The sequence below is a fragment of the Opisthocomus hoazin genome, chromosome 13 (assembly GCF_030867145.1).
Source record: "Opisthocomus hoazin isolate bOpiHoa1 chromosome 13, bOpiHoa1.hap1, whole genome shotgun sequence".
Lineage (NCBI taxonomy): Eukaryota > Metazoa > Chordata > Aves > Opisthocomiformes > Opisthocomidae > Opisthocomus > Opisthocomus hoazin.
Genome location: NC_134426.1, coordinates 14,607,159 through 14,630,374, shown reverse-complemented (window position 1 = coordinate 14,630,374; position 23,216 = coordinate 14,607,159). Strand labels below are relative to the sequence as shown.

Genomic DNA, 23,216 nt, shown 5'->3' with positions numbered 1-23,216 from the left:
CAGGCGACCCTTTGGTTGGACGGGACAGGACTCTGAGGGGACACAGCATGGCAGAGGCATGGAGGGGATATGGAGGGGATACCCCCATGGTAGCGCATACCCCATGGCAGCTGCCTCCTTTGGACAGCTGGCAGACCCCCTCATCTGAAACGCCACAGATCGCAGGCTGGCTACCTTCGAATTCACTCCCATCTGTGCCATCTAGTGCCCAGTACAAGAACTGGGACTGACCCAGCCTCTCACCCACGGGGGAACAGCCGGGCTGCTCTGGAGAAGAGGCTCTCCTCTCAAGCCCTGGGCCAGGCAGGGGTGTGCTGGGAGGACCCCTGAGATGCCACACAGCCTGCGTGGAAAATCCCACTTAGCTCCAGGTAGGACGGCAGCGCGCAGGTGTGTCTGTGGGGCGATGGAGCGGGGAGAGCGGCTCTGGTCAGAGCCTGGAGGTGAGCTTACGCTGCCAGAGGCTCCAGGTAGCGAGAGGAAGGTTGAAGCTCTTGGGAATCCTGCCTTTGCTTTTCACGCATTGCGTTCTTGTGGCATGCTCTGACGCTGCCCACGTGTTTTAAGGAACAAAAATACTGACCTCTGACTGGAATTCTCCCATTTGGATAGATTTCAACGCTATTCCAAGGAGAGCTAGTTAGCTTTAGTTCAGTGAATGCCCTGGACTGTAAAACACTTTTTTTTTTTCCCAATATAAGTATAGGTTGTTGGGCATAATCTTTGTGTTGAGCCGTTTCTTAGGTAAGTTCCTTGTACTAAGTTATTTTTTTTTTCAAAATGCTTCTATAGCTGTAGCTTGATTTGCCAGCTTTGATTCTTAACTCTGCCTCTGTCCTCTTTATCCTTTTCAAAGGAATACTTTTCCTCTTTACAGACCCAGTTTCATTCATAAGCTCTAAATAAGAGGGAATGAATCGGGAGCTAACAGATTCTTGCTTCCTTCTTGCTGCATTTTTTCCACAAATCTGTATAAGAGATTTAATGGTGGTGAAAAGAGCTGCTAACTGAAACCCATCAGTATATATCTATCCTTCATATTGGTTTTATCACAGCCAGGCATTACATATTTCTCTATATTGAATTTAATCTGCTTTTATTTGCTCTGTTTCACAGATGTTTTCAAGTTTTCCACAAGCTCTTTGAAATTTCCCTGATGTCCTTTGCTAGCTCCGTATGTTGTCTTCTGCCATTTCATTACTGGGCCACAAATAAATATCTTGAACATGCTGCCTCTAGCATGCATAGGACACCCCACTCAGCTTTTTCCTTGTGAGGTTCTGATCATTCGTTCTTCGCTTGTAACTTGTATTGAATTAAAAATGATTATCTGATATCTGCTTCCCAGAACTTCTTATGGGTGACTTCAGAGACTTAGTAGTAAAATCGTTCAAGGAGCAGATGAACATATTCTTGTTCTTGGGATCACATCCAGGAGCCTGTGAGCTCTGCCCCTCTTTGCTTGTGAACTGTATCCGCTGGTTTCCTCCCCGTGAAGCAGGGTTTGCTTCTCCAGGACACATTGTTTCTGAAATGCAAATTTTCCTACTGTTTTTTCTTTCTTGTTGTTGAAGTAAACCTGATTGCTTCGGAAGTCTCAGTAGCCTTTTCGAATGTGAAAAGGTAGAATTGCCCCTTAGCGTCTGATAGGTAATTGGCTGCAGTGATAGCTCAGTGGTTTTGGAGCTGGCATACTCTGAGCTTTCCTGGGGCTGCTATTGATCTTGGCATGTTGTTGCTTTTGAAGGGACTGATCTTTGAAACCAGGGCTCCAGGAAGTCTTTTAAGGATGTGTTTGCATCCTGCTGAGCCCTGAAACCGTGAGGATTTCAGTGGGAAGGAAACTCATCTTGAAACAGATGCAGTATTTTATCTGCTTTCCCTAATTAGTGCTTCATCTTTCTGGGGGTGATCTTCTCCAAATCATCCCCTGGGCAGCAGGAGGTCAGTGCTGGTGTCGAGCCCTCGCTTGCCCAAACTTTAACTGGTCCCAGCTGGGCTCTCCTGGGCTCTGGAGAGCTCCATTTCCCAGGTGCCCGAGCTTGGGGCCGGTGTCGGGCTGTGCTGCCTGCATGGCTGGTTGCACACCTGCGTTGAGGGTTGGACTAGATGACCCACAGTGGTCCCTTCCAACCCCTACTATTCTGTGATTCTGTTGCTTTTCTCCCAAGATGCAGCAGTGCAGGGGCAGGGCTGGCTCTCCAGCCAGCTGCCGGCTTCCCACAGGTCTGTAAGCTCCTTTGGTGTCTCTCTGTTCACTGGGACTCGTAGTCTCTAGGGCTCCATGCTTTCCCCTACATAATTCACTGCCAAGTCTGTTGGTGTGTCACCTCTACACAGGCTTTAAAGCACTCGTGTGAGACGGGTACTGGCAAGACTCCTTTCTGTGGTTTGTCCCCAGAGCATTATCAGGAAAGCCCAAAAATCTGTTTCACATGCAAGGAAATGGAGGCTTAGACAGGCAAGGTGATTTATTGCAGTCATTTAGCAGTGGAATCAGTAGTCAACCCCCTTTCCCTCGCCAAGCCTCAGTGCTGTAACCCCAAGGCTAAGTGTTTCCCCTCACCCTTCCCCACCCCACGCAGCAGAGTCCACGCAGCTGCCCCAGCCGTGACCTGGGGAGGTTCAGTGCCGGAGACTCATTCCCTGTGCTGAGCGGCCTTAGGTGCCTCATCTTCCATCACGGCACAGCAGCGCAGCTGCCGGGCTGGCATGGGGGGCCGAGGCCTGGACAGGCTGAGCTCAGTGCAGCGGCTGAGCGTGGCTCTGGCCGGTCCATCTGGTTTGAGCAGCGCGGGGAAGGGGCTGTGCGACAGCTCGGCTCCAGGCTCCCCAGATGTGTGTCCTGGCTTTAATTACAGTGACACTGCTGCCGGCGTGTAATTAGCTGTTGAGAAATTATGAGTGTGACTGTAGTAAGCGGAGAGTAATGCAATTTGTCTTTTCTGTAAGAGATGCTTTGCAAACACCCACTGTAATTACAAAGCAGAGGCGCAGGGCAAACAGCGGCTGTGCGGTGGGTGCGTTACTGCGGTGCGTGCAGCACGGCCGGCACGCAGCCTGGCCTCACGCAGGCATCCGCTGTCGGGGCGGTTTTCATGAGGGGTTTCCTGAGGGACCAACATGTAAAAATGGCAGGATTTGGCTCAGCTGCGGGTTTTACAAAAGGTTCTTCCCGGTCTTCACAGCTCCGCTTTGATATAATACTCTTCCTCGATAAGGATGAGTCTCCTGGGTGTCCTCCTCCCCATTGCTTTTCATTCCTGTCGCCACTGTGTTCCTGTGCTCTCCCCACGAGCCAAATTCGCTCGAGGCCAACAGGGTCTCTGCAGTGGGGGCCAGCGAGGCAGGCGGGCAGGGTGGGGGAGGCAGGAAGCCCTTTCAAGAGCAGCCAGCATTTTTGGTAGCCTCAGATCTGAGCAGTTGGACTGAGCCCTGGACTCTGCCTCTCTTCCCCGCTCCTTCCTGCTCTCTTAAAAAAAAAAAAAAGAAAAAGAAAAAAAAGAAATCTCTTTTATCTAGTCTTCTGTCTCTGCACAGGCCTGCCCTGCCCCGCTGGAGTTCACAGTTGCTTTCTGGCCATGGGATTGAACAATGCCAGCTCTGACAGGGCAGCAGCCCCACTGAGTCCCCACGGTCTGCTCCTCCCAAACCCCACTCACGCACCAGGCTGAGCTCACCAGTGCCGCGGGGCAACTGAGCAGGGGACGAGGGGGGAACGGAGCCACAGCGGCTGCCAGAAGATGGTGGTACCATCTCCCCAGGCTTCAGAGGGCCGGAGTCGGGGCTGTGCGCCTGACATCGGGGGGAGGGAGAAGAGTGGGGATATTGCCCCAGCTTGTGGGACGCTCCCGTCTGCAGGGGAAGGTGAGGGACTTTCCCTGGGGAGGCCACTTGCCCCCCTGCAAATGTCCATTTGTGCCTGATGGCACTGGCTGCTGTGGCTCTCGTAATTTAGGGGGTGCCTGTGTTTGTAGTACCCCTCCTCTGTGGGAGACACCCTGATCTTTGAGAGCACACAGCCAGAGAAATGCCTGTGATTTCCCGTCCGCTGCCACGTCTCCCTGCCTGGGAGCAGTGGTCAGGGATCCCAGATGGATAAGGGGGGAGTTAAAAGCAGCTTGCTCACTCATATCCCTTTGTGCTGTGCCGGTGCAGGTGTGACTGGCCTGCTGTCTGCTCTGCCAGCTAATTGCAGCCCTGGCACATTGGGAAAACAAAGACTGCCTCTGAGATTAGGTTGAAACGTGATAAAGGGATCTGTGATTCCCACTGGCAGTGGAAATGGCAGCAGCTGTGGGCTCAGCAGATGGGAAAACACCCAGCATCTCCCCCGTCCCAACACAGAGAAGCTGTGGAGCAAATACAGAGCATCTGTGCAGGATGGAGGGGGAGAGCTGATGGGGCCGTGCTCGTGTGCAAGCTTGGTTGCTGTGCAGGGCTGCGTGTCTGGCTGCTGCAGTGTGCATGCTCCTCCCAACGCCATGACAAGCAGGTCTTCCCAGGAGCTAGGCTGGGACAGCCTCTGCCTCTCTGCCTCCAGCCCAGCTGGTCCATTCGCAATTTCCAAGGTAGGTTGCAAGTCCTTTGAGGCAGAGGCTTGTGATTCTGACACCTCAAAAGCAATGCCCACCTCTGGTGCCACTTGCAGCACCAAAATAAACAAGCCTAAAGAAAGCTGAGCCGGGGGGGGGGGGTGGGGGGTGGCAGATAAACCAGACAGGGACTCTTTTCTCCCATCTAGGACTTTGGGATTTGTACTTCAGATGTGAGTCTTGCTCTCCTGCTGGCAGGTTGCCTCTCTCAGGGTGGGAGACCTACTGGTGTTTGAGCACCTGTCCCTCCCGCAGTCCTCTGCCCAGAGGAGGAGATGTTGCGAGCATCAAACCTGCCAGGTTTCTGCACTCAGATATAAGGCACATTCAAGACAGGCTCCTGCCTCTGTGGTCTTCTTTTGTATGAACTTTGTGACCACCATCCTGGGAAAGCACAGAATCATCCAGTGATTTCAGTGTATACCCTTGGGTTGGTGGGAGACGACCATACTTCAGTGCTCTGCTGAAGCACGGGCTGTGACAGGAGCCTGCCCCATTGTACGACAGTGTCTGTCCCACACATGGGCTACAGCTCAAGCATGTTTTCGCCAAGATTAAATCTTTCACCAAGATTAAATTCCCCCTTAAGGTGTCTGGGTAAATGTGAAGGTGAGCTTTTCAATTCTCTATGCGGTACTGAAGTGTCATAACAATGACCAAGATGCTTGACTAAAAACAAAGCTTTACTTGGAATGCAGTGGAATTATGAAAGATGATTACTTTGCAACTTCAGAACATCACTTTTAGCACTATGGGGTTGGAAACAGATATTGACTTGGAAAAGGTTACAATGACACGGTATCTGATTTCACAAAGCCACAGAACAGAGCAGGTTAACAAACTTAGAACATTTACTCTTATGTACCCAGAAAGACAGAGAGGAAAATGAAAGGAGAGATAAGAGAAGAAATAAAAGTTATCACCACCCTGGGATCCAGTGGCGGCCTCTGAGTTGGTGGTGGGGCTCCTCTGGTGGTGGGCACACATAGCAAGGGGCTGAATCCCTCTCCTTTTATACCCTTTGGGTATATCTGTCTCATAGCTTCCCAGAAGTTCTCGAAAATGAGTCAGTGGACATGCGGGGGGGTGGGGTCTTGGTGGTCTCACAGTTCCCCCTGAAGGCAAGTGTTAACTTCCTTGCCTACCTGATGTAGGTGGGTTTCATAAGCCAACACCCTGCCTCCGCAGGGTTTCTCCTTCCACTCTCCCTTGTCACGATGAGGAAGTTCCCAAAGCACAATGCCAGATTTAGGAGTTTTCTTAATTCGCACATCTGTATCAGTTTCTCAAGATGGATGTTTCCAACAATTTCTCACGTCGGCCTGGGGCTGTACATAAGGTCAAAACTGTTGGGCTGCAAATGGCAACACAGAGGTGGACTGTATTACTCAAGTCTTGACTGGACTAACTGTGAGCCTGAAGGACTAGGAGAGTACTCAGAGCTGTGGGGAGTGGCATCTTTAGAAAGGAAAATCCATTTCTTTCCCAAGGCTGTCATTCTGGGGAGCAAACAGAGAGTGTGAGATGTTGAGAGCTGTTGGAATAAAACAGACGTTAAGTCCAGATTCTCACTTACAGCATGAGCTGTCTGAGTGGTGGAGAGGCACTATCAGGCCTGGGGATGCAGGCTGACGAGCGGGAATAACAGGTCTGGGGACAGCTGCTCTGCTGTGCGCCTTGGCAGCGTTGCCCCATCCCTCTCTGTGGGGTTGCAGCCCCGACCCTGCTATGGGGCAGGAGCTGCCAGTTGAAACTTGCCACGCTAAGGTATCCCAGGACTGATTCTGGCTTACCAGGATATGCTGAATTTTATGCTGAGAGGTTTCATTTGTTGATCCGAGAGCAACAGAACTGATCCTGCGGCAGAAATGGCTAAGAAAGGGACAAGAAGTTGTGAGGCTTCCCGAGAAGCATGGCTCTCCTGAGGCAAAGTTTGAGCAGGCTGCAGACACAGCTCTCAGTGGGGCTGAGCCTTGGGTCAGTGTTCATTCATGCCCAGCAACAACTTCTGAGCCTCACATCTCCGAGTCCCACAGATTCTTAGGCAGAATGGAAAAAAAGATTTGTGGAGGTCTGTACGGTGGACCTTGGCTCTTCCTGGGAAAAGTCCTTGTTGTTCTGGTTGTAGGGCCCTCTTGCTTTGGTTAGACTTTAACAGCAATTAGTCACCCAACAACTTTCTATAATAATCTGCAAGTTTTCCATTAAGTGGCAAATGCTTTGAACTTCTCCCTTGCTCCTCTGCTGCAATGTAATCTGCTGTCATTTTTCACACGGAGACAGAGCTACCTTCATGTTTTATTCATTTCCTACTTACAGTGGGAAAGAAATCAAAGCCATGCAAAACAGCAAAACCAAGAGCCTCCGGAGCTCCAGGCACTGTGCAGTTAGGTTGTTGTCAGCCTGTGTGCTTGTCACATCCAACTGCGTCTGGATTTGCTCTGTATACCGGACACATGACAGGGAAGAGAGGTGACGTCTAGCAGCATGCTTAAAGGAGTCTGGGGGGAAGACTCCGTATTCTGGCCAGGGCACTGGCTGGCTCTGAAGCACTGGGCAAGATCGTCTCTGTTGCCCTGTCTCTGAAGTGGGGGTATGCACGCTTTTCTCATGTCGGCCTGTAAGGTTCCCTGGCCCTGATAGTAGCTTAAAAATGCTGTTAAGTTGTAAAAATTTTTGTGGTGGTAATGATAAGAATTTGGCAATCTGGACAGGTTACGGAGTTTGGGGATCTTCTTGTTGGTGCGGCAAGTACTGGAGGCTGGTGTTTGGTAGGCAGGTTTACACAGTCTCCCATGTGTCTCTCCCTCTCTTACCAAGAGTATCAGTGGAGAAATAAAGGAAGGAACCTGTTCTGACTCTCTTCTTCCTCTTTGTGTTTACAATTTGGTTAGAGCTCTGCCACCCACCTAGCATGTTTACGCTGTCTCCAAACTATCCTGTAAAAGGCATGCTGCACCTTGAGCAAATGGGGAACTTTCCTTGCAATGGACAGGGTCTGCTGCAGTTGTGGTACTGAGAAATGCCTGCCAGGGGTGCAGATTTCTTCTTTGGATAAGGATATTGGAACATTTCAGTGTTAATTATTTCTTGTTTGATCTCAACAGCTCCAAAGCCAGGCCCCATCCAAAGCAACAGAACAAGAGGTATTAGTTTACTGAGATCATGTTTATGTAATTTGCAGGGGAGTGCAAATACAGTGAGAAAATCTTACACATGTAAGAGAAAGACAGTTTGTCCTAGATCTGAAAAAAAATCTCTTATGCAGCCTTCCTAGCAGTTAGAAGGGGATCTAACTCAGATACGAATCTGATTTTGAGTCCCTTGACACTATCAAAGCAGGCCCATTCTTTAGGGTAAATGAGATTTGGACCATGATTTGGTGTACAGGAGCTGTCCTTACAGGGTTTTAAATAGCTCCCTTACTTCGGCTGGAAGGAGAGGTGGAGAGGACGGGAGATCTCCCGCTGAAATATAACCTGGGAAGGTGAAAAAGTAAGATGGTTCTCCAGTCCAGTTCACGACACATTGCACAAGCCACTCTGCTTGCCGGAGTCATTCCCACATGTTCCTTCCCCACCCAAACCGAAGAACTAGTCATGGAGGTTCCTGTTGGTGCAGGATTTTGATTCTGTGAGCTGGTGGTGTTTATTTGGCTGCTGTTGCATGATCCTACAGACCTTGGTGCCATTGCTGATAGGTGACAGTAACTCTCTGAATTGCACTTTGTGAAAGCCTGGGCCAGTTCCTGCCGTTTCCAATTGCCTCAGCTGAGAAGACACCTACATCTTCTGTTAGACTTGGCATCTCCTTTATGCAGGTATTCCAGAGATACTTGACCAATAATGTATAAGCTCTGAATCAGTCAAACCTTGTCCTAATGCATGACATGGCTTTTCACCGTCAAACAACCCCTTCAGTGAAAGATCAACAAAACTGTAATGAAGGAAGTTGAAAATGAACTCTTTTCCCTGTGGAGAGCAGTGGTACATCCTTGAGAGACTTCCTCTCCATTCACAGGCTACGAGACTTCCTCTGATGGAGAAGGGCAGGATGTGCCTCAAGAGCTTCCCAGGTCAGTGTCCAGGACACCACCTTTTATGGGATGCACGTTCCTCTCTAGAACAGAGCTCCCAGCCCCTATGGCCATGGAGCTGGGCGCTGCTCCAGCATTAGCTAACTCTGCAGAGTGCAGGAATGGGATTTTCCCTAACAGGGTGGCTGTGGGGGCAACAGTGCTGTAATACAGAGGATGTCCTTGCTGTCAGGGCTTGTGCCATGGGCAAAACCGGCAACTGGCACAGTATTGTTCAACGCACAAAGAAAAGGAAAGAAACAGCTTTGCCAGTATGGATTCACTCCTGGGACTACCCAACTTCAAAGTATTGTCTCCATTCAAGTTTGATCATTCCTTGCTCTCCACCCTCCATGCAGTTCCCTTTACCGTGAGAAAGTACAGCATGGAAAGTATCTGACCACTCTGTTCTCGACTTGCCCTGTGAGCCAGCAATTCTTCAGGGACAGGGAGGGGGAAGGGTGGCATGCCTTTACTTCACTCAGAGATATGGCTTCGTTACATCACCCTCCCTTTCTGACCACTCCCATATATAAGGTCTTGCTGCCACTCGGCTCTGTGTGGCCGATCTTTTGAAGCTCCTGCTTCTGGGAACCCTTGAGGAACAAGAGGCAACAGAGCACGGCAGAAGTGCCTTCTTTTGATGCCACCAGCTGAAGGTGAACTGTACCGAGGGAGAACAGAGCTTTTAAAGTAGTGAGTAAACAGCATGCTTTTATCTTATCATTGCCATATTTTGGTTGGATTGGGGTGTGAAATAGACGAGTTGTTTCTTTCCCTTTATGACGTACCTTTCCAGCTCTTTAATCATACTTTATTAAAGTGTACCTTTGTTTCACAAGCCTTCAGGCTCAGGTTTGAAGAGCAAGTGTTCCTCTTTTATAGGGATTGCCAGATCTTGATCTACTGCGTTGACTTCGGATTCTCTGAGTTAATGAAGGCCACGTCACGGGCAGCAGGGTCTCTGTCCTGGCAATCTGAACAGCCACTGATTTCCCCCATAGGGGACCTGCTTAACACTGTGGCTTGATAGGGTCAGCAGTACATGAACTGATGGTGTCAAGAGGAATTTGCTTTTCTGATGGAGGCAGAGATCAGAGAAAGGAGCTGGGAATCTAGTGACCTGGGATCATAATCAGGTCACTGGGCAAGATGTTTCACCTCTGCATGGCCCATTCAACCACTTGAAGGTACCCCATCTACTACCCGGCTTGATGTTGTTCTTCACTTCTTATTGGGTTGAAAAGGTCAGCGGAAATGTTGGTATGTAGGGTCATAAGACTGAGTCACAATTTGATCCTGGTTTTGCATGTAGTATCATTGATATGGCATGCGGATAAGAGAAGTGCTGCTTTAGCAATCTAACACGGGAAAGACTCTCAAAACTACCAGAGAGGTCAGAGCTATACAAACACTGGAAGGCAGATTTCCTGGGGTCCTAAAGATCAGAAATTCTTACTGTAATCAGTGTCCTGCTGGCAAGCAGTCCTCTTCAGAGAAAGCTAGGTCTGAGGAGTGGGCTGTAATCCATAGATCTTGCATACCTCTTCTTTCCACATCATTCTGTGCTTCTCAGTGGTGACGTGGAAAATGCAGACCCTGTTGGGATGGGAGGTCAAGCACTGGCAGGTTTCTCACCTGGCACCAAGGGGGAAGCCCAGGAGGCAGGTGCAGAGCCAGGAACGCTGCAGGGACAATGGGATGATGCTGGGGGTGTCTTCCAGAAGCAGAGTGGAAGGGCAATGCTGTGGGAGAGAGCAGAGCTCCTGACACAGAGCAGGGAGAGCACTCAGCAGAGCGCATATCAGGGGCTTAGTCGTGTGTGGGGAAACTGGCCTGTGAAGCAGAAAGAAATGTCCTGAAATAAACCGAGCGGGCCACATTTAATGCTTTGTAAAGAAATTTCTGTTGCAAGGAACTATCAAAGGCAACTGTATATGTGTGAGAAAGAACAGATTCTGCCCAGGAAAATTAATATTTAGACACATGAAGGACCAGAACAGCACCCAGGAGACTGTGTGCTCATTACCAGAACAAAAAGAAAGTCCCTCTCCTACGCATGCTTGGAAAACAAAGACCTGTTCCTGCTCTTGGCTGTTTTTTGTACTATGGTATCTCCATCTCATGCTGATTACTAAAGCTGAGTCCAACAGCTGTGGTTACCTCTCTAGCAGAAGAGATACAACGTCCCCTACTGCAAATCCACTCAGTTCCTGTAGAGCTGTTTTGTTTGTGCTGAAGCCCTTCTAACACATCATAGGTGGGCTCTCTGGGACAAGGGCTCTTCCCTCTAAACCAGCACAAGGTCCCAGTTCTGGGCTGCGTTTCCAGATCCAGCTGTCCACAACAAGCAGGAGCCAGACCAGAAGAGGCAAAATTATTCAAACCAGCTCCATGGCAGTTAAGACACTCATCCATCTGATGAGTCTTGATTTAGCAAAAGCAGCTGAATTTAAGCAGGTAGCTACAATTTTTTTTCAGTTGGAAACTGAGCTCTTTTGCAAGTTCTGCTGAAGTCTGTGGAAACCTCTTCAGTGCACGCAGTCTCAAGTTTATTTACTATTTTGGAATCTAGTTGTTGGTTTGGCTTTTTCTTCACTGTCCAGATGCTCTACAGTCTATAAAATAAATAGTTACCTGCTGTGGCAATAACATTAAACAAACCGTTATGCAAAGCACCAAGAAAGTCCAAACTGCATAGTGGTCTGAGAGCTTCAGTGTGAAGGATAGGTCCAACTGCAACAAACAGGCTAAACTGAAGAAAGCCTCTAGCCTTGAGAGTGAGTCTTGTTTGTTTTTTCCCCTTTAGTTTCCCCTTTTCCTTCTCTTTAGGTTTTTTTGTCCTCCTATCTGCCTCTGTCATTCCCTCTTCCTCTGGTTTTCCCTTCCACCAGTTTAGTTTTCTTTCTTTCCCCCATGTTATTCCCTCTTCTTTCCTCCTCTCTTCCTTCAGTGCCCCCCTCCACTCTTTTATTCCAGGATGGTGAGGTTGAGGGGAAGCTGTGTGGGACTGTGCTGCTGAGCTGATTGCTGGCTGCTGTGGGGAAAGGCAGGTCTGTTAGCTGCAAGAACACAGTCCCTTTGGTGGCCTGGCAGAAAAGCTTTGCAAAGATGAAAGGGCTTCATAAAGCTGATAAAGAAATGGTACAGATTGGTGTAGGTTTCAGAAACTGTGGAGCTTGGCATGAAATTTATGAGTAAAGACTGGGTCGAGGTAGTAGAAAGATAGTAAATTGAGGAAAAGTTCTAAAGGAAGAGAGACCTTGAGCAGAGGACAGTCACCCTTTTCTGGAAAAGAGGAGCAGAAGGTTTGCATTTATTGTCAGATAAGTTTTGAAATGAGATAAAGTTTAAGGAATTTGCCCTTGTTACTGTCATTATGCTCACTTTGGCATATTGAGTTATTATAGAAAGTCATTTGAACAGAAAATAGGATATAATGGTTAACATCCTTTATTCTCAAAATCAAGAAAGTGCTCTTACAGAACAGAATGCCAGCAGTAAGCTGTTACTTCTTTCATGTATACGTTCTCTTTATCTGGCAGAACAAGATGACACAAGATGTAAAAATATCCTTTCAAGCAAAGCTCAGGAAATAACTTTTTGCACTGAGCCTTCTTATAACCTAAGCTATACAATCTACATATCAGTATACCTGTCATAATCCATTTGAGTGTCTCATACCACTGTCTAATCATTATCTTCTTTAGATTTATGTCTTCTACATCTTGGCTATCATTAGGTTTATAATCACTTCCAAGAATCAGAATCTATTGGGATCATAACAATTTTATTAATACATCAGCGGCATGAATCCTTGAGGTCATAAAAGTGCAACCTCATAAGGCTTTATCAAAACTTGAGGTCATAAAAGTGCAACCTCATAAGGCTTTATCAAAACTTTCACCCTTTAAACACATCCTAGTGGACTTTGTCAAAGGTAAATCAACGTTCTTTCTGCACAGCGATCAACAATGCCTCCGACCACCAAGGAGCCTCATCAGCTGTCACACTGCAACACTGCTTCAGCTGCCTGTGTGGGTAGAAGAACATGACCAGAACCGGGCCATGTGGCTGGCAAGAAAGGGTTAATAAACATCCCCATTTCCCAGTTGTCTTTCATTTCACTTAACCTTTGCCCCAGGGAGAAGTGTGTACCTGTGGATGATTAAGGGAAACCAGACTTCATAAAATGAAAGCATGTGGGTTTAGTGGGTTCCTCCCTTGTGAGCAGGTGCCTTATAGAGGGAGCAACTCTCACTGGAGGGGACGGAGGTGCTTTGGCTGTGGACTAACATCTGCTTATTTAGTTTCAGCTCTGAAAGTCAGCTGTTGTGTCCCTACTTTTCGACAATTTGACCTATTGCATGCTAGGCAACTTTTCCAGTTCCTAAAGTACCTTTTCACTTAAGAGTCTCCCTTAGTGACCTGTTTTCCAGGGGTTTTTCGGTAGTGATCTCTTTTTTGCGTCAGTGTTTCTTCTATGATGTTTAGCTTAAATTAGGTCTGCCTGCTACCCATGTACCTGGTACTTTACTTCCACAGGTTGCCCTATATGTGGAAGGGTGGAGCAAGGGGTCAGAAAGGAAACTGTTATTTAGTGGGAAGAAGCCTCACACACTTCTTAACATCTCCGTGTCATTGGGCACTTGGGATACTGTTTGATGCTCATGTTCAGGTAGTACTGGATTGCAACATTGCTCTGTTAGAGGGGAAAGACTTCCTCATGGAAAAAAATAGCCAACCTGCAAAACAAGGGCATCTTGTAACAGTTTCTATTCCAATAATGCATTAGTTAAAACATCAGGAAACGGAGACCTTAAATTGCATGTTCTGCCATGAAAAGGAGGAGTCTGAACAGTGATGCGATTGCGTGATCTGTGTTGTGTGAGTTGTTGCTGGTGTTGCTTCATGAAATTCCTGTGGAAAAAATCAATAGGGAATGGGAGAACAAGGAAAAAGAAAAACTACCCAGAAGTGCCTTCAGGTTGCCTGATGTTTTTCAGTATCTGCAAATTCTATTACAAGAGCTGTGAAGGCATACGCTGATGGATGCACTCCTTTAGAAAAAGGAACAAATGGAGACCTCACTCTGCTGCTCACATTTCAAAGTAATAGTGCATGCTAATTTTTGGAGAATGTTAAAGATGACCATGTTACGAACATCACAAATGGAAAGAGGTAGCAAGCCCTGCAGGAGGTACTTTTTTCTTTTTTTGTAGTGGGTTGAGATCAACAAGACAGCAATGCACCCGTATTAAACATGGTATTATAATCTGAGGTGTGGCTTTGCTGCTTGAAACGTGCAAGGCTGAGTTAGAACAGGCCTATCTATTATATTAATGTCTAGACAGAGATACTTGACAGTTCCCAAAGGCTATGTACAACTGAAATGAGTTTGCTGCTGGGGTTTGTGCTACGTTTATGTTCAACGGCAGGTGAGCTGCAACCTTTGAGCTGCAGCTGTGCTTCTAGACTTGGTGCAAGCAGACGTGTAGGATTGTTGCTTAAAAGCCTCAGCGAGGTTTAGTGATGGAGGGCAGGTTTCTTCATCCCTACCTTCCTGCTCTACCATCCTTCCTGCCAGAGGCAGCAGGGGTGGCGGGACAGGCATGCATTGCATCTTCTCATTGCAGCTGGAGTTTGAACCTGAACTAAACCAAATGACAATTTAAGGTGGTGTATAGCCGTGATTGCTGAAGAACAGATGTGTGAGCTGATCAGGTGCCCTTGCATTGCAGGTGTTGCTCGTGCTTGGCAGAGAAGTGATTCCCACCAAATGTAATCACAGCTGAATCCATCAGGGTATCTGGATTTAAGCTGCAAGGTACAGACACACTTAAAATCCAGCTCTTTTTGAACGCAGCTTGTTGGGCAAGAGAGGTGTGAAGAGTACATGACCACGTGAGGATGGGAGTGCTTCTACTTAAGATGACCACATATTTGCTCAGTTGCTTAATCAGAACTTAAGAGCTAGCGATGAGGTGTGGGAAAACTCACATTTGCACCTCTTAGTAACCAAATCCAAGAACATAGAATGATTCTGCTGGTGACACACACCCTTTGTGGATGCTAAAATACACATTTTAAATGGTGTAGGTTCTTGACTCTTCACCTAGTCAATGATTACTTATGCATTCCTCTGGTACTGTGAATTCAAACATAATGAGTTTCAATGGGTTAATCTTCATGAGGAGAGCAGTACAAATATCAAATACTATGGTACGCTTCAGAGAGCTGTTAAGGGAAGATAAATAGTTACTGCTACAAGGATGTCTTGTCACTACGAAGGAGGTCACTGCTTCAAAAAGGCTATTCGAAGGTATCTGTACATAAGGATCCGCAAAAGGACAGGACTGACTTCCAAATACTCTCGAGAGGTAAGGGGGAATTAGAAATTGCCTTCATTAAGCCATTCCCCTCGGCCTGGAAGTGCTGTGTGGGATTTCTTATTCAACAGAATATGGGAAAATGTGAATTTTTTTAATATATCAGATGAAAGTTTGCCAAAAAAGAATGATAGGACCTAACTAACCCGTTTGAATAAGCTCAGGTCTAATAAACAACTTCTAGCTCAATGACAGAAGAGCATCTGAAAACATCTTTTGCAACAGTTGGGAGAATAGAACTATTTTAATGAAGCATTTTGGTGTTTAAATTGGGAGTGAATGTAACACCCATGTTCTGAATGAGTTTATAAAACTTTATTTTCATAACTTGCATTTTTGAGATTGAGTTTTCCAGTTCTGGGTTTCTGGAAGGTCCTCAACTAGAAAATGCTGTGAAAACCATGTGAAATGGGGTAGTCTGCATTTCTTCCAACTTTCTGCCCTTTTTCCCTTAGTTTATGCTCAAGTGTCTTATAATAAAAAATGTTGGATTTGATGCTAAAATTTCTGCAGGAAAACGTGAAAGTATTTTTTGGAAAAAAAGTCACTTCAAGAGGAAATTATTGTCTCTTTCTCGGTGAACCCGGAGTTTAGTCTACATTGGATGGAACACTACACCCCACTAGGCTTCAGGAAGCCTAATGCCTGTGGAGGAGTTGCAAATCTCGATTACAGTAGCTCTCTTTGTGAACAGCATACCTGAAAGCCAGCTGGAACAGCCTGCTTTATTCAGGGACTTTTCTTTGCTCAGTTCTGTTCAGTGTCGATTTATCTCTGGCTTGACATCACAGCAAGAAGTAGGAACCACTGATCCGTGCTGAGGCCTTTCTCCTCAAAGCTCCTCTGTCTGCACATGAGCCCTCAATGCCAGGCATAACAAAGAGGGTGCTAAAGGCTTTTAACCTGCATCTGAGGGGAGGGAGGCAGCGAGTCCCACGGGGCGCATGCCAGCTGGACAGGAACCGACGTGGAGGGGTAGCTATGAGGAAGGCTTTTAACCGAGTTGAGTGGATTTACTACGTTTCTCCAGGGACTGCTCTGTCCCCCTGCTTTAGGCAAGACCAGTGCCTAGATCTGAATTTAGAAGCCTTTTTGAGCTTCTTCATGGCTTGGCTGAACTCTGCTTTAGTTCCCTTATCACTGGTGGAGATGAAGACTGCATAAGACTTCAGCTTAAATATCACATGATGGATAAGTACAAGAACTTCATCAATTTAATTTCCAGCTTGATACCAGAACATATCTCCTGTCTCATTGTGTGGCCTAGAACTGACTAGACTTAAAATATCTGCTTGTTTTGAATTCCAGATACTTCAATATTTAATTCCATTTTCTGCAGAAATCTGTGTAAGAATTGAATTGGGAGTGATTTCCTTAGATACAAGAGGTGGTTGTTAGTAATTTGTTTAAAGTCTCTAGAAGGCATTGTGTGGACAAGGTAGAAATAGTTATGGAAAAAATCCTTGCTAGTCACCGTGAAGTTCAGTACCCGATAGGAGATTCTGTCCGCCTGCATGGCTGGTAGCAGAACCAGAGTCCTGATCAGAGGCATCCTGGTGACTGCCGCTTTAAGTCATAGTAAAAGGCCTGAGGGGAAAAAGTATTTTGCATGTAAACTTGTAGATCGGAATCTCAAATAGCTTAAGTTCATGTCTTATTGCAATAACTGCAGGGCAAGGCTGCATGGGGAGACCTACATGGGACCAGACCTTTGTGTGTGAGTACAGGACAGAAGGCCCAGGGAAACAAACCTTTTTCTTTTGGGACCGTTCTCAAAAGAAGAGTGCTCGGGAAGTTTACGTCTCTCCTAAGAAAGCCATAGAAGAACAGGCATGAATGTATCACTAACAAAGTCACAAAGACCGTACCTAGTTAGTCAGAGTCATATTAAATCTTACAGAACTGCTAGATAACAGCTATATAAGCAAAGTACTACATGAATAACTGAGAACAGCAAACAAATCTTGGAAACATTTCTCCCTTTGAAAGTGGAAGGAACAGCTGAACTCATCAGAAATAGCCATGGACAGTCCCAGTGTACTTTCTGTATCAGTTTTGTCCTCATTTTCTTCAGTGCAAGTGCTCTTGGAGCAGATAATGCCAGCTAATTAGCTGCTTAGAGGCCAATGACCCTAGATACTCCTGCAGATGAAAGCTGAAGTAGCTGGTCATTGTCCTTTCTGACAACTGAAGAAATGTGTGGTTAGCACAGTTGTACCTGAGGATTTAAACTGTCTTCTGGCTGACTGGGTGTGCACACAGACTCCTAGTGCAAGGGCATCCCGCAGATGAAGGAATAATTTACTTTTTTCGTTACACTACCTCTCAGCGAGCTCCCAGTGAGAAAGGAAAGCAAGGAGACAACGGTGTGGGGAACAAGCACCAGCTTGGTGGTTGACAAGGACCCCCCACCAGCCACTAGCACAAGGACGGCTACAACTTCTTCTTCACCTCTGAAAATGGCCTGGCCCCAGGCAGGATGCTGGGAACAGCCCTCGGGAATGAGTAGCCTGTCCTGTCAAACAGTGCGTACCCCTGTAGCGAGACGGGGTGTCAGAGTGATCGGTTCTGCATACCCGATCCTGAAGTACGGTGTCAGCACAAGTTGCTGTGCTATAGTCTCATATACACTTCAGAGGTGGTTCCACCTGTGTGATCAGTTGCAGGCACCTTCGTTAGGTTGTCACATGGTAACCTGGTTCTGCTCTTTTGAGGCCTCTGTTGGCTTACGCTCCTGGGGGTCTGGTGGCAATCTTGTGGCTGTTCGCTTTACATACCTGCTCACTCAAAAGTCACTGACAGTTCACTCTACACAATAGTAGAGTGTGAAAACATTATTTCATGGAACCACAGAATGGTTTGGGTTGGAAGGGACCTTATAGACCATCCAGTTCCAACACCCCTGCCATGGGCAGGGACACCTCCCATTAGACCATGTTGTTCAAAGCCCCGTCCAACCTGGCCTTGAACACTTCCAGGGAGGGGGATTTCAACTGCTTGTTATTAGTTATTTAAATACGGCAATGTTATTGATATGAATTAGACTTTGAGTTTTATCAGAAGAGCATAACTTATGTCCTGTGACAAGACTCCCGATGTCCAGCCTATCCCTGCATAACGTGTGCTGCCTGGGGAGAGTAAGGATGGATGTCTCAAGCTAATGGCCAAGTATTGGCTACTGGGCTGCGGTACAAGGAACTCTTAGGAGTGGATGCTGAGGCATGCAGCTGTTGCAAGATGGGTTTAAAGCAGAAGCCTGTTTGGTTAAAGTTTGTGGTTAAAGTTTTAGACATTGTCAGTGGATGCTTTCTTCACTACTTCATTTAAGAATAAGGCAGTGCCTGACCATAATGGGACTCCTTTGTCATCCTCTGGTATCTCACTGTTGTCTCTGCCCTGCTTTCTGGCTGGTAAATCTCCTCCTTCTCTTCTTTCAGTTCTCATGGTGCTTTCCCTGACCGTGGCGGGTTCCTCATCTCTACAGGTTCCTCCAGCCCTCTTGGCAGAGATGTCAGACCCTGTATCCCCTGACTGACACTAGCTAGCCTGTTGCACTGGGTTTCTTCTAATTCAAAACCAGTGTCATGTTTAAATAAGGCTGTGAATGTTGTGACACGTGTAATATAGCTCCATGAGGTTGCTCATATAGGCGCAACTCTGCCATGTGCTGGTTCTTCCCCTCTCCGAATGTACATCAAGACAGAGTATCAAGCTGCATTTTAAATTCCATGGCTAGGACTGGCTGTTGGTTAGAAGAGTGAGAAATAATCATACTGCTTTCAATGGCTTTATAGCCCCTGTCTCGTGGAGACCTATTGCTGCTGCCAAGCAGAGTGGTGTGACTGAATTGCTAGCCAAGCTTCCAAACAGCTGGGTTTGGCAGAGGTCTGGAGGTTAAAGCCAGCCTCAGCAGATAATAGTTGGAGAGCCACCTCAGGTGGTGGCACACAGCTGCTGCTCCACTCCCAACAATAAATCATAGTGGGGACTCGACTTCAGAGCCAAGACTCAAAAAGGCCATTGGTACAAAACCTCAGCTGTTCCTGCAATGCACCTACCGAGGGCACAAGGCAAGTACGGAGAGGTGTGCTGGAAAGCGGGTATCTGCAGGCTCCTGATCCACCTCCTGATTGCTGTACAGCAAACGAAATGCCTGTTCGGCTTTCTGCTGTGCCACAGTTAGGAAGGCAGTAAGGACTGTGCAGGGGATGCTTTCCTCTAGGGTCAGGCCTGAAATATGTTAAGGAGCTTATGGGAGTTGAGCTGGCAGTTAAGGTGGAGAGGATTATTCTGAGCTCAGTTTGCTCTCTCTACTGTTGCAGAAGAGACAGCTGCAGATCTTTCGCTTGCACGTTTGCTTCTTCCTTAGCAGCATCAATCTGACAGATTGCACAGATGCACTTTTATTAAGAGTATTCAATTTTTCTGGCCCCACTTGGGTCCCAGAGGCCCAGAGTAGAGGGCAATGTGGTACTGCAGTGCAGGAGCAGTGCCCAGCAATCAGTGTCTCTTCTTCAGGGCAGTCTGCGTGCTTGTTCGTGGTACTGCAGTGCAGGAGCAGTGCCCAGCAATCAGTGTCTCTTCTTCAGGGCAGTCTGCGTGCTTGTTCCTGCCCCCCATGTGTGCGTCTCATCCTCTTCCCCGGGGACTGGCAGCAGGATGGGAGCTGTGCCTTAGGTGTACGAAATGGGCTGGAGGGCCCTCTTCAAGGTCTGGCCACTCACCGGGCAGCTGGGCACTCAGCACGGAGGTCTGATGGGTCTAGGAGATGCTCACGAGCGTCACCTGAATCCAGAGAGGAGATGAAAGGTGAGAGCGGAGGCACCATCTGAGGTTTCCCCTTGTCCTCTCCTGCTCTCAAAATAACTTGCCTGAGAAAGCTGTAAATCTTTTCAGGAGCCTGGCAGTGAGGCAAGCAGTCGTGAAGGAGAACTACTGAGCCCCAGCCATGAGCCTGTGGGTTAACACACCAGCTACGGGGCCTGAGTCACCCCAGGCTTGCAGGACAGCGCAGCATAGAGCAGCCTTCAGACGAAACAAAGTACCTTCTGCCTAGCTGGGGCGCAGATAAAAGATCCCATGGCATTTCTCGTGAAGCCTGGAGGAGACTGCCAGTGCTGAAGCTGAACTCTCTCTGCCAACAAACAAAACTGTCTTTAAACTCTGAGGCTGTGTGTGAGCTATTGTTGGGGACATAATGGCTTCTCTGTTTCCCCGCACAGTCATTGCTCTGCAAACATGCCACCGGTCTCTTTTAAAAGTAGTTGAGTGTAAATCAAGTTCTAGAACCGGGAAAGAGGTTTCATCCATTTACCTCTTGCTGCCCTCAGCTGACATTTGTTTACAGAACAGCACATACAGCAGATTTACACCCTGATTTGAGCTGCTTTACTTGGAGATGGACATCTTTAGGGCTCTGATTGAGACTCACAGATACAGGGATTGCACAGCAAATGTGTATCTCCTCATTTGAAATAACAGGAGTAGGGGTGAGGTGGAGAGGGCAGTGCTTGCTAATCTCTTCCCTCTGAGAAAAGTTTTGGTTTAACTGGCCTGGCCTGTTTCTTTTAGTCAGCTCAGTGCTGGCACTCTCACTGCTCCCTCATCCTGCATGTGCTGCTGCTGCAAGGCACCAAGGGCTGCTCTGACTGCTGGAGTTTGCTCTACTTTAAGCTGTTAAACATTCACAGAGGGTGGGGTTGGTGGGTCTGCTCTTCGCCCACAATGCCACGGATTGGCTTGTCTCTGAGGATGGCAGATGCCTCGGTAAGGTAAAGGGTGTCCTGGCTATTGTGCAAGTACAGTAGTCACTGTGAAAACCCAAAGCTGCGCTACACAGGGGGAAGTGGGTCCCTGAAGGCAATATGATGAATTTAGGTCTTTTTTGATGGAACAGTCATGCAGTGGGGAAGGAAATGGGTCAAAGAGAAGCTGTTCAAGCTGTATTTCATGAACTGTCAGTCCCAACAAGGTGGCAATGACTCTCCTCCCTTCAATAGCTCTCGACTCATCCCGGTGTATATCTGGAATACACTTGCTGGCAAGCTCCTTGGTGTCCTATGCTTGCTCACAGATGAACCATAACCCTGTGCACCCCAAGAGCAGCTGTGGAAACGTGGAGACATGAGCATGGGCTATCGGCCTCTCTAGAAGTGGCAGGTTCATTGGCAAGGTGCTCTGACCAAGGGCCCTGAACAGGAGGGGGTGCTTACACCGGAGGGTGCCAAATAGCTTTGGCCAAGGTTGCTTGCTAATGACTAAGATGTGTTTTGCACTGGTCGTTGACAACATTCTGGACAGCAACTCCTTCACAGACATGATCTTTAAAAGAACATTATATGAAGTGAAACTTCTGAATCTTTCCTCTGAAGATGACATGAGTCATGACTAACACCAATTATGTTCTGCTCCTTGGATTTCCCTCCTCACCTACGAATCTGCTGCTTTTTTGGTGTATGAGGTTACCTACCTGCTGTAAGACAGATTCTCACTCAAGTGATGGCTGCTGGTTTGGGTCCTTTTCATTGCTGGTACTGTAACACTTCAGAGCTGTTACCAAAGGCCTTCCAGGAGTCCCTGGGGTGCGCACTGAAGTAGATCACTCCACAAATAGGATGGCAATAATGGGTAAAGGGGAAGCTGGTATAAACTTTGGTGTTGGGGACATAATGGCTTCTGTTAGAAGGGTCACCTTGCACAGAGATGGTAGGGGCATAGAGAAATGGTACCGGCAGTGCCCATAGAAAAGGTCTTGATAGGAATTGGAGTGAGGAAATATTTGGGAGATCCTCTCTGCTAGAGGTTCAGGGGAGGAGGCAGCTGTTCACTGATCACAGCTCAATACTCATGGAAACATGCTAAAAAGCAAGGGCTGGAAAGATAGGAAGAAGTCATGTATACAGCCTCACCGCATGGCTATGAAGAAGGGAAGAAGAGGTCAACACAGATGGCTGCTCACCTAGCAAGCCAGCCTGCCTCCAGGGTGTGGGCAGGATGCAGTCCTTGACTCCACCACATTACACAGGAGGCAAAGGGCCTGCCAGCGTATGTGGGAGGGGGGAGTCTGGTAAAAAGTCTCTGACTGGTGTTGCTGACTTAATTTGGGAGCTAGATCAAATCCAGTCTGACACTGGGCCCCCGTCCTCTCAAGCAGAGCAGTAACTTAAATGCTTGCTGAGCAACTAAAATCATCAGAGTGTAAAGTTACAGAGCAATCGGTTGTCCTGTCTTCACTGAAAGGTAACGATAGCAGAACATCTTGAACATCCCTTCCCTTCTTGATATTCTACTTCACTTCAAAACAGAACATCACCCTGATGTAACCATTGAGGGCAGAATTGGACTCACACCTCCTTGGCCACCCCTTCCCAAACTGCCCTTCCATGTGCAGGGCTGTCGCTTGCCAGGGTGGAGAGGGAAACAGTGGGTATGAAAGAAGGTAGATGACAAGACTGCTTTTGTGCCTGATCATCTGCTCCCTAATTCCCATGTGCCCCAGAAGCAGCAACGTTGACGATCCTATCTCTTCCCACAGGAAGATGAAGAAGCGCTATGTGGTGGCTGGAGTCCTGATTGTAGCCCTACTGGGGCTCATCCTGTTCCTCGGACTCTTCTTTGGGCGGCGTGCTGAGGCAGGGGAGATGCACACTTACAAGAGGGCAGCAGTGGCTACGGATGCGGGCCAGTGCTCAATAATTGGAAGGTACCTGCTAATGCTGCTGTGACTCTCATTAGCTCTGCCAGGTCTTACACGAGACAAAACTTGTTTCCTCCGATGTCCAGGTGCAAGCCTTGCAGTTGCCCAGCACAGATAATCTCTAATCTCCCTATAGAAAGAGGAGGCTATAATAAAACCATGCCTGACCAATGTTACGGAAGTTGCTCAAAGGCAACATAGCAGGCAAATATTCCCTAGATGCATGAATAATGGAAATGCAAGATGCTTTTCAAGCTCCTTTTAAAAAACATTCCTGAAGTTGTTCTCCAGTTCTAGATGCAAGAGCTGCAGATTTCAGGCTCCTCAGGGAGTTGTCATTTCTCATGTGTAAGAAGCGTCTGGGATGGCTGTCCCCACATGTACTTTGACACATTTTCAAGCTTGTTTTCAAGCTAGTTTGGATGTGTATGTAATGAGGGCTGATCTGGTCTGCAGCTAGA

The 23,216-nt window shown here is 47.6% G+C and overlaps 1 protein-coding gene across 1 annotated transcript in view; it reads left to right on the top strand.

Moving 5' to 3' along the window:
- Positions 1–261: 261 nt before the first annotated feature.
- GGT1 (gamma-glutamyltransferase 1) overlaps positions 262–23,216 on the top strand; it is a 34,292-nt gene continuing 11,337 nt past the window's right edge. The window contains exons 1-2 of the mRNA XM_075434651.1: positions 262–371; positions 22,594–22,761. Of these exons, the coding sequence (XP_075290766.1) occupies positions 22,598–22,761 (164 nt within the window). The 5' untranslated portion in view covers positions 262–371; positions 22,594–22,597. The remainder of the gene's footprint in view (positions 372–22,593; positions 22,762–23,216) is intronic.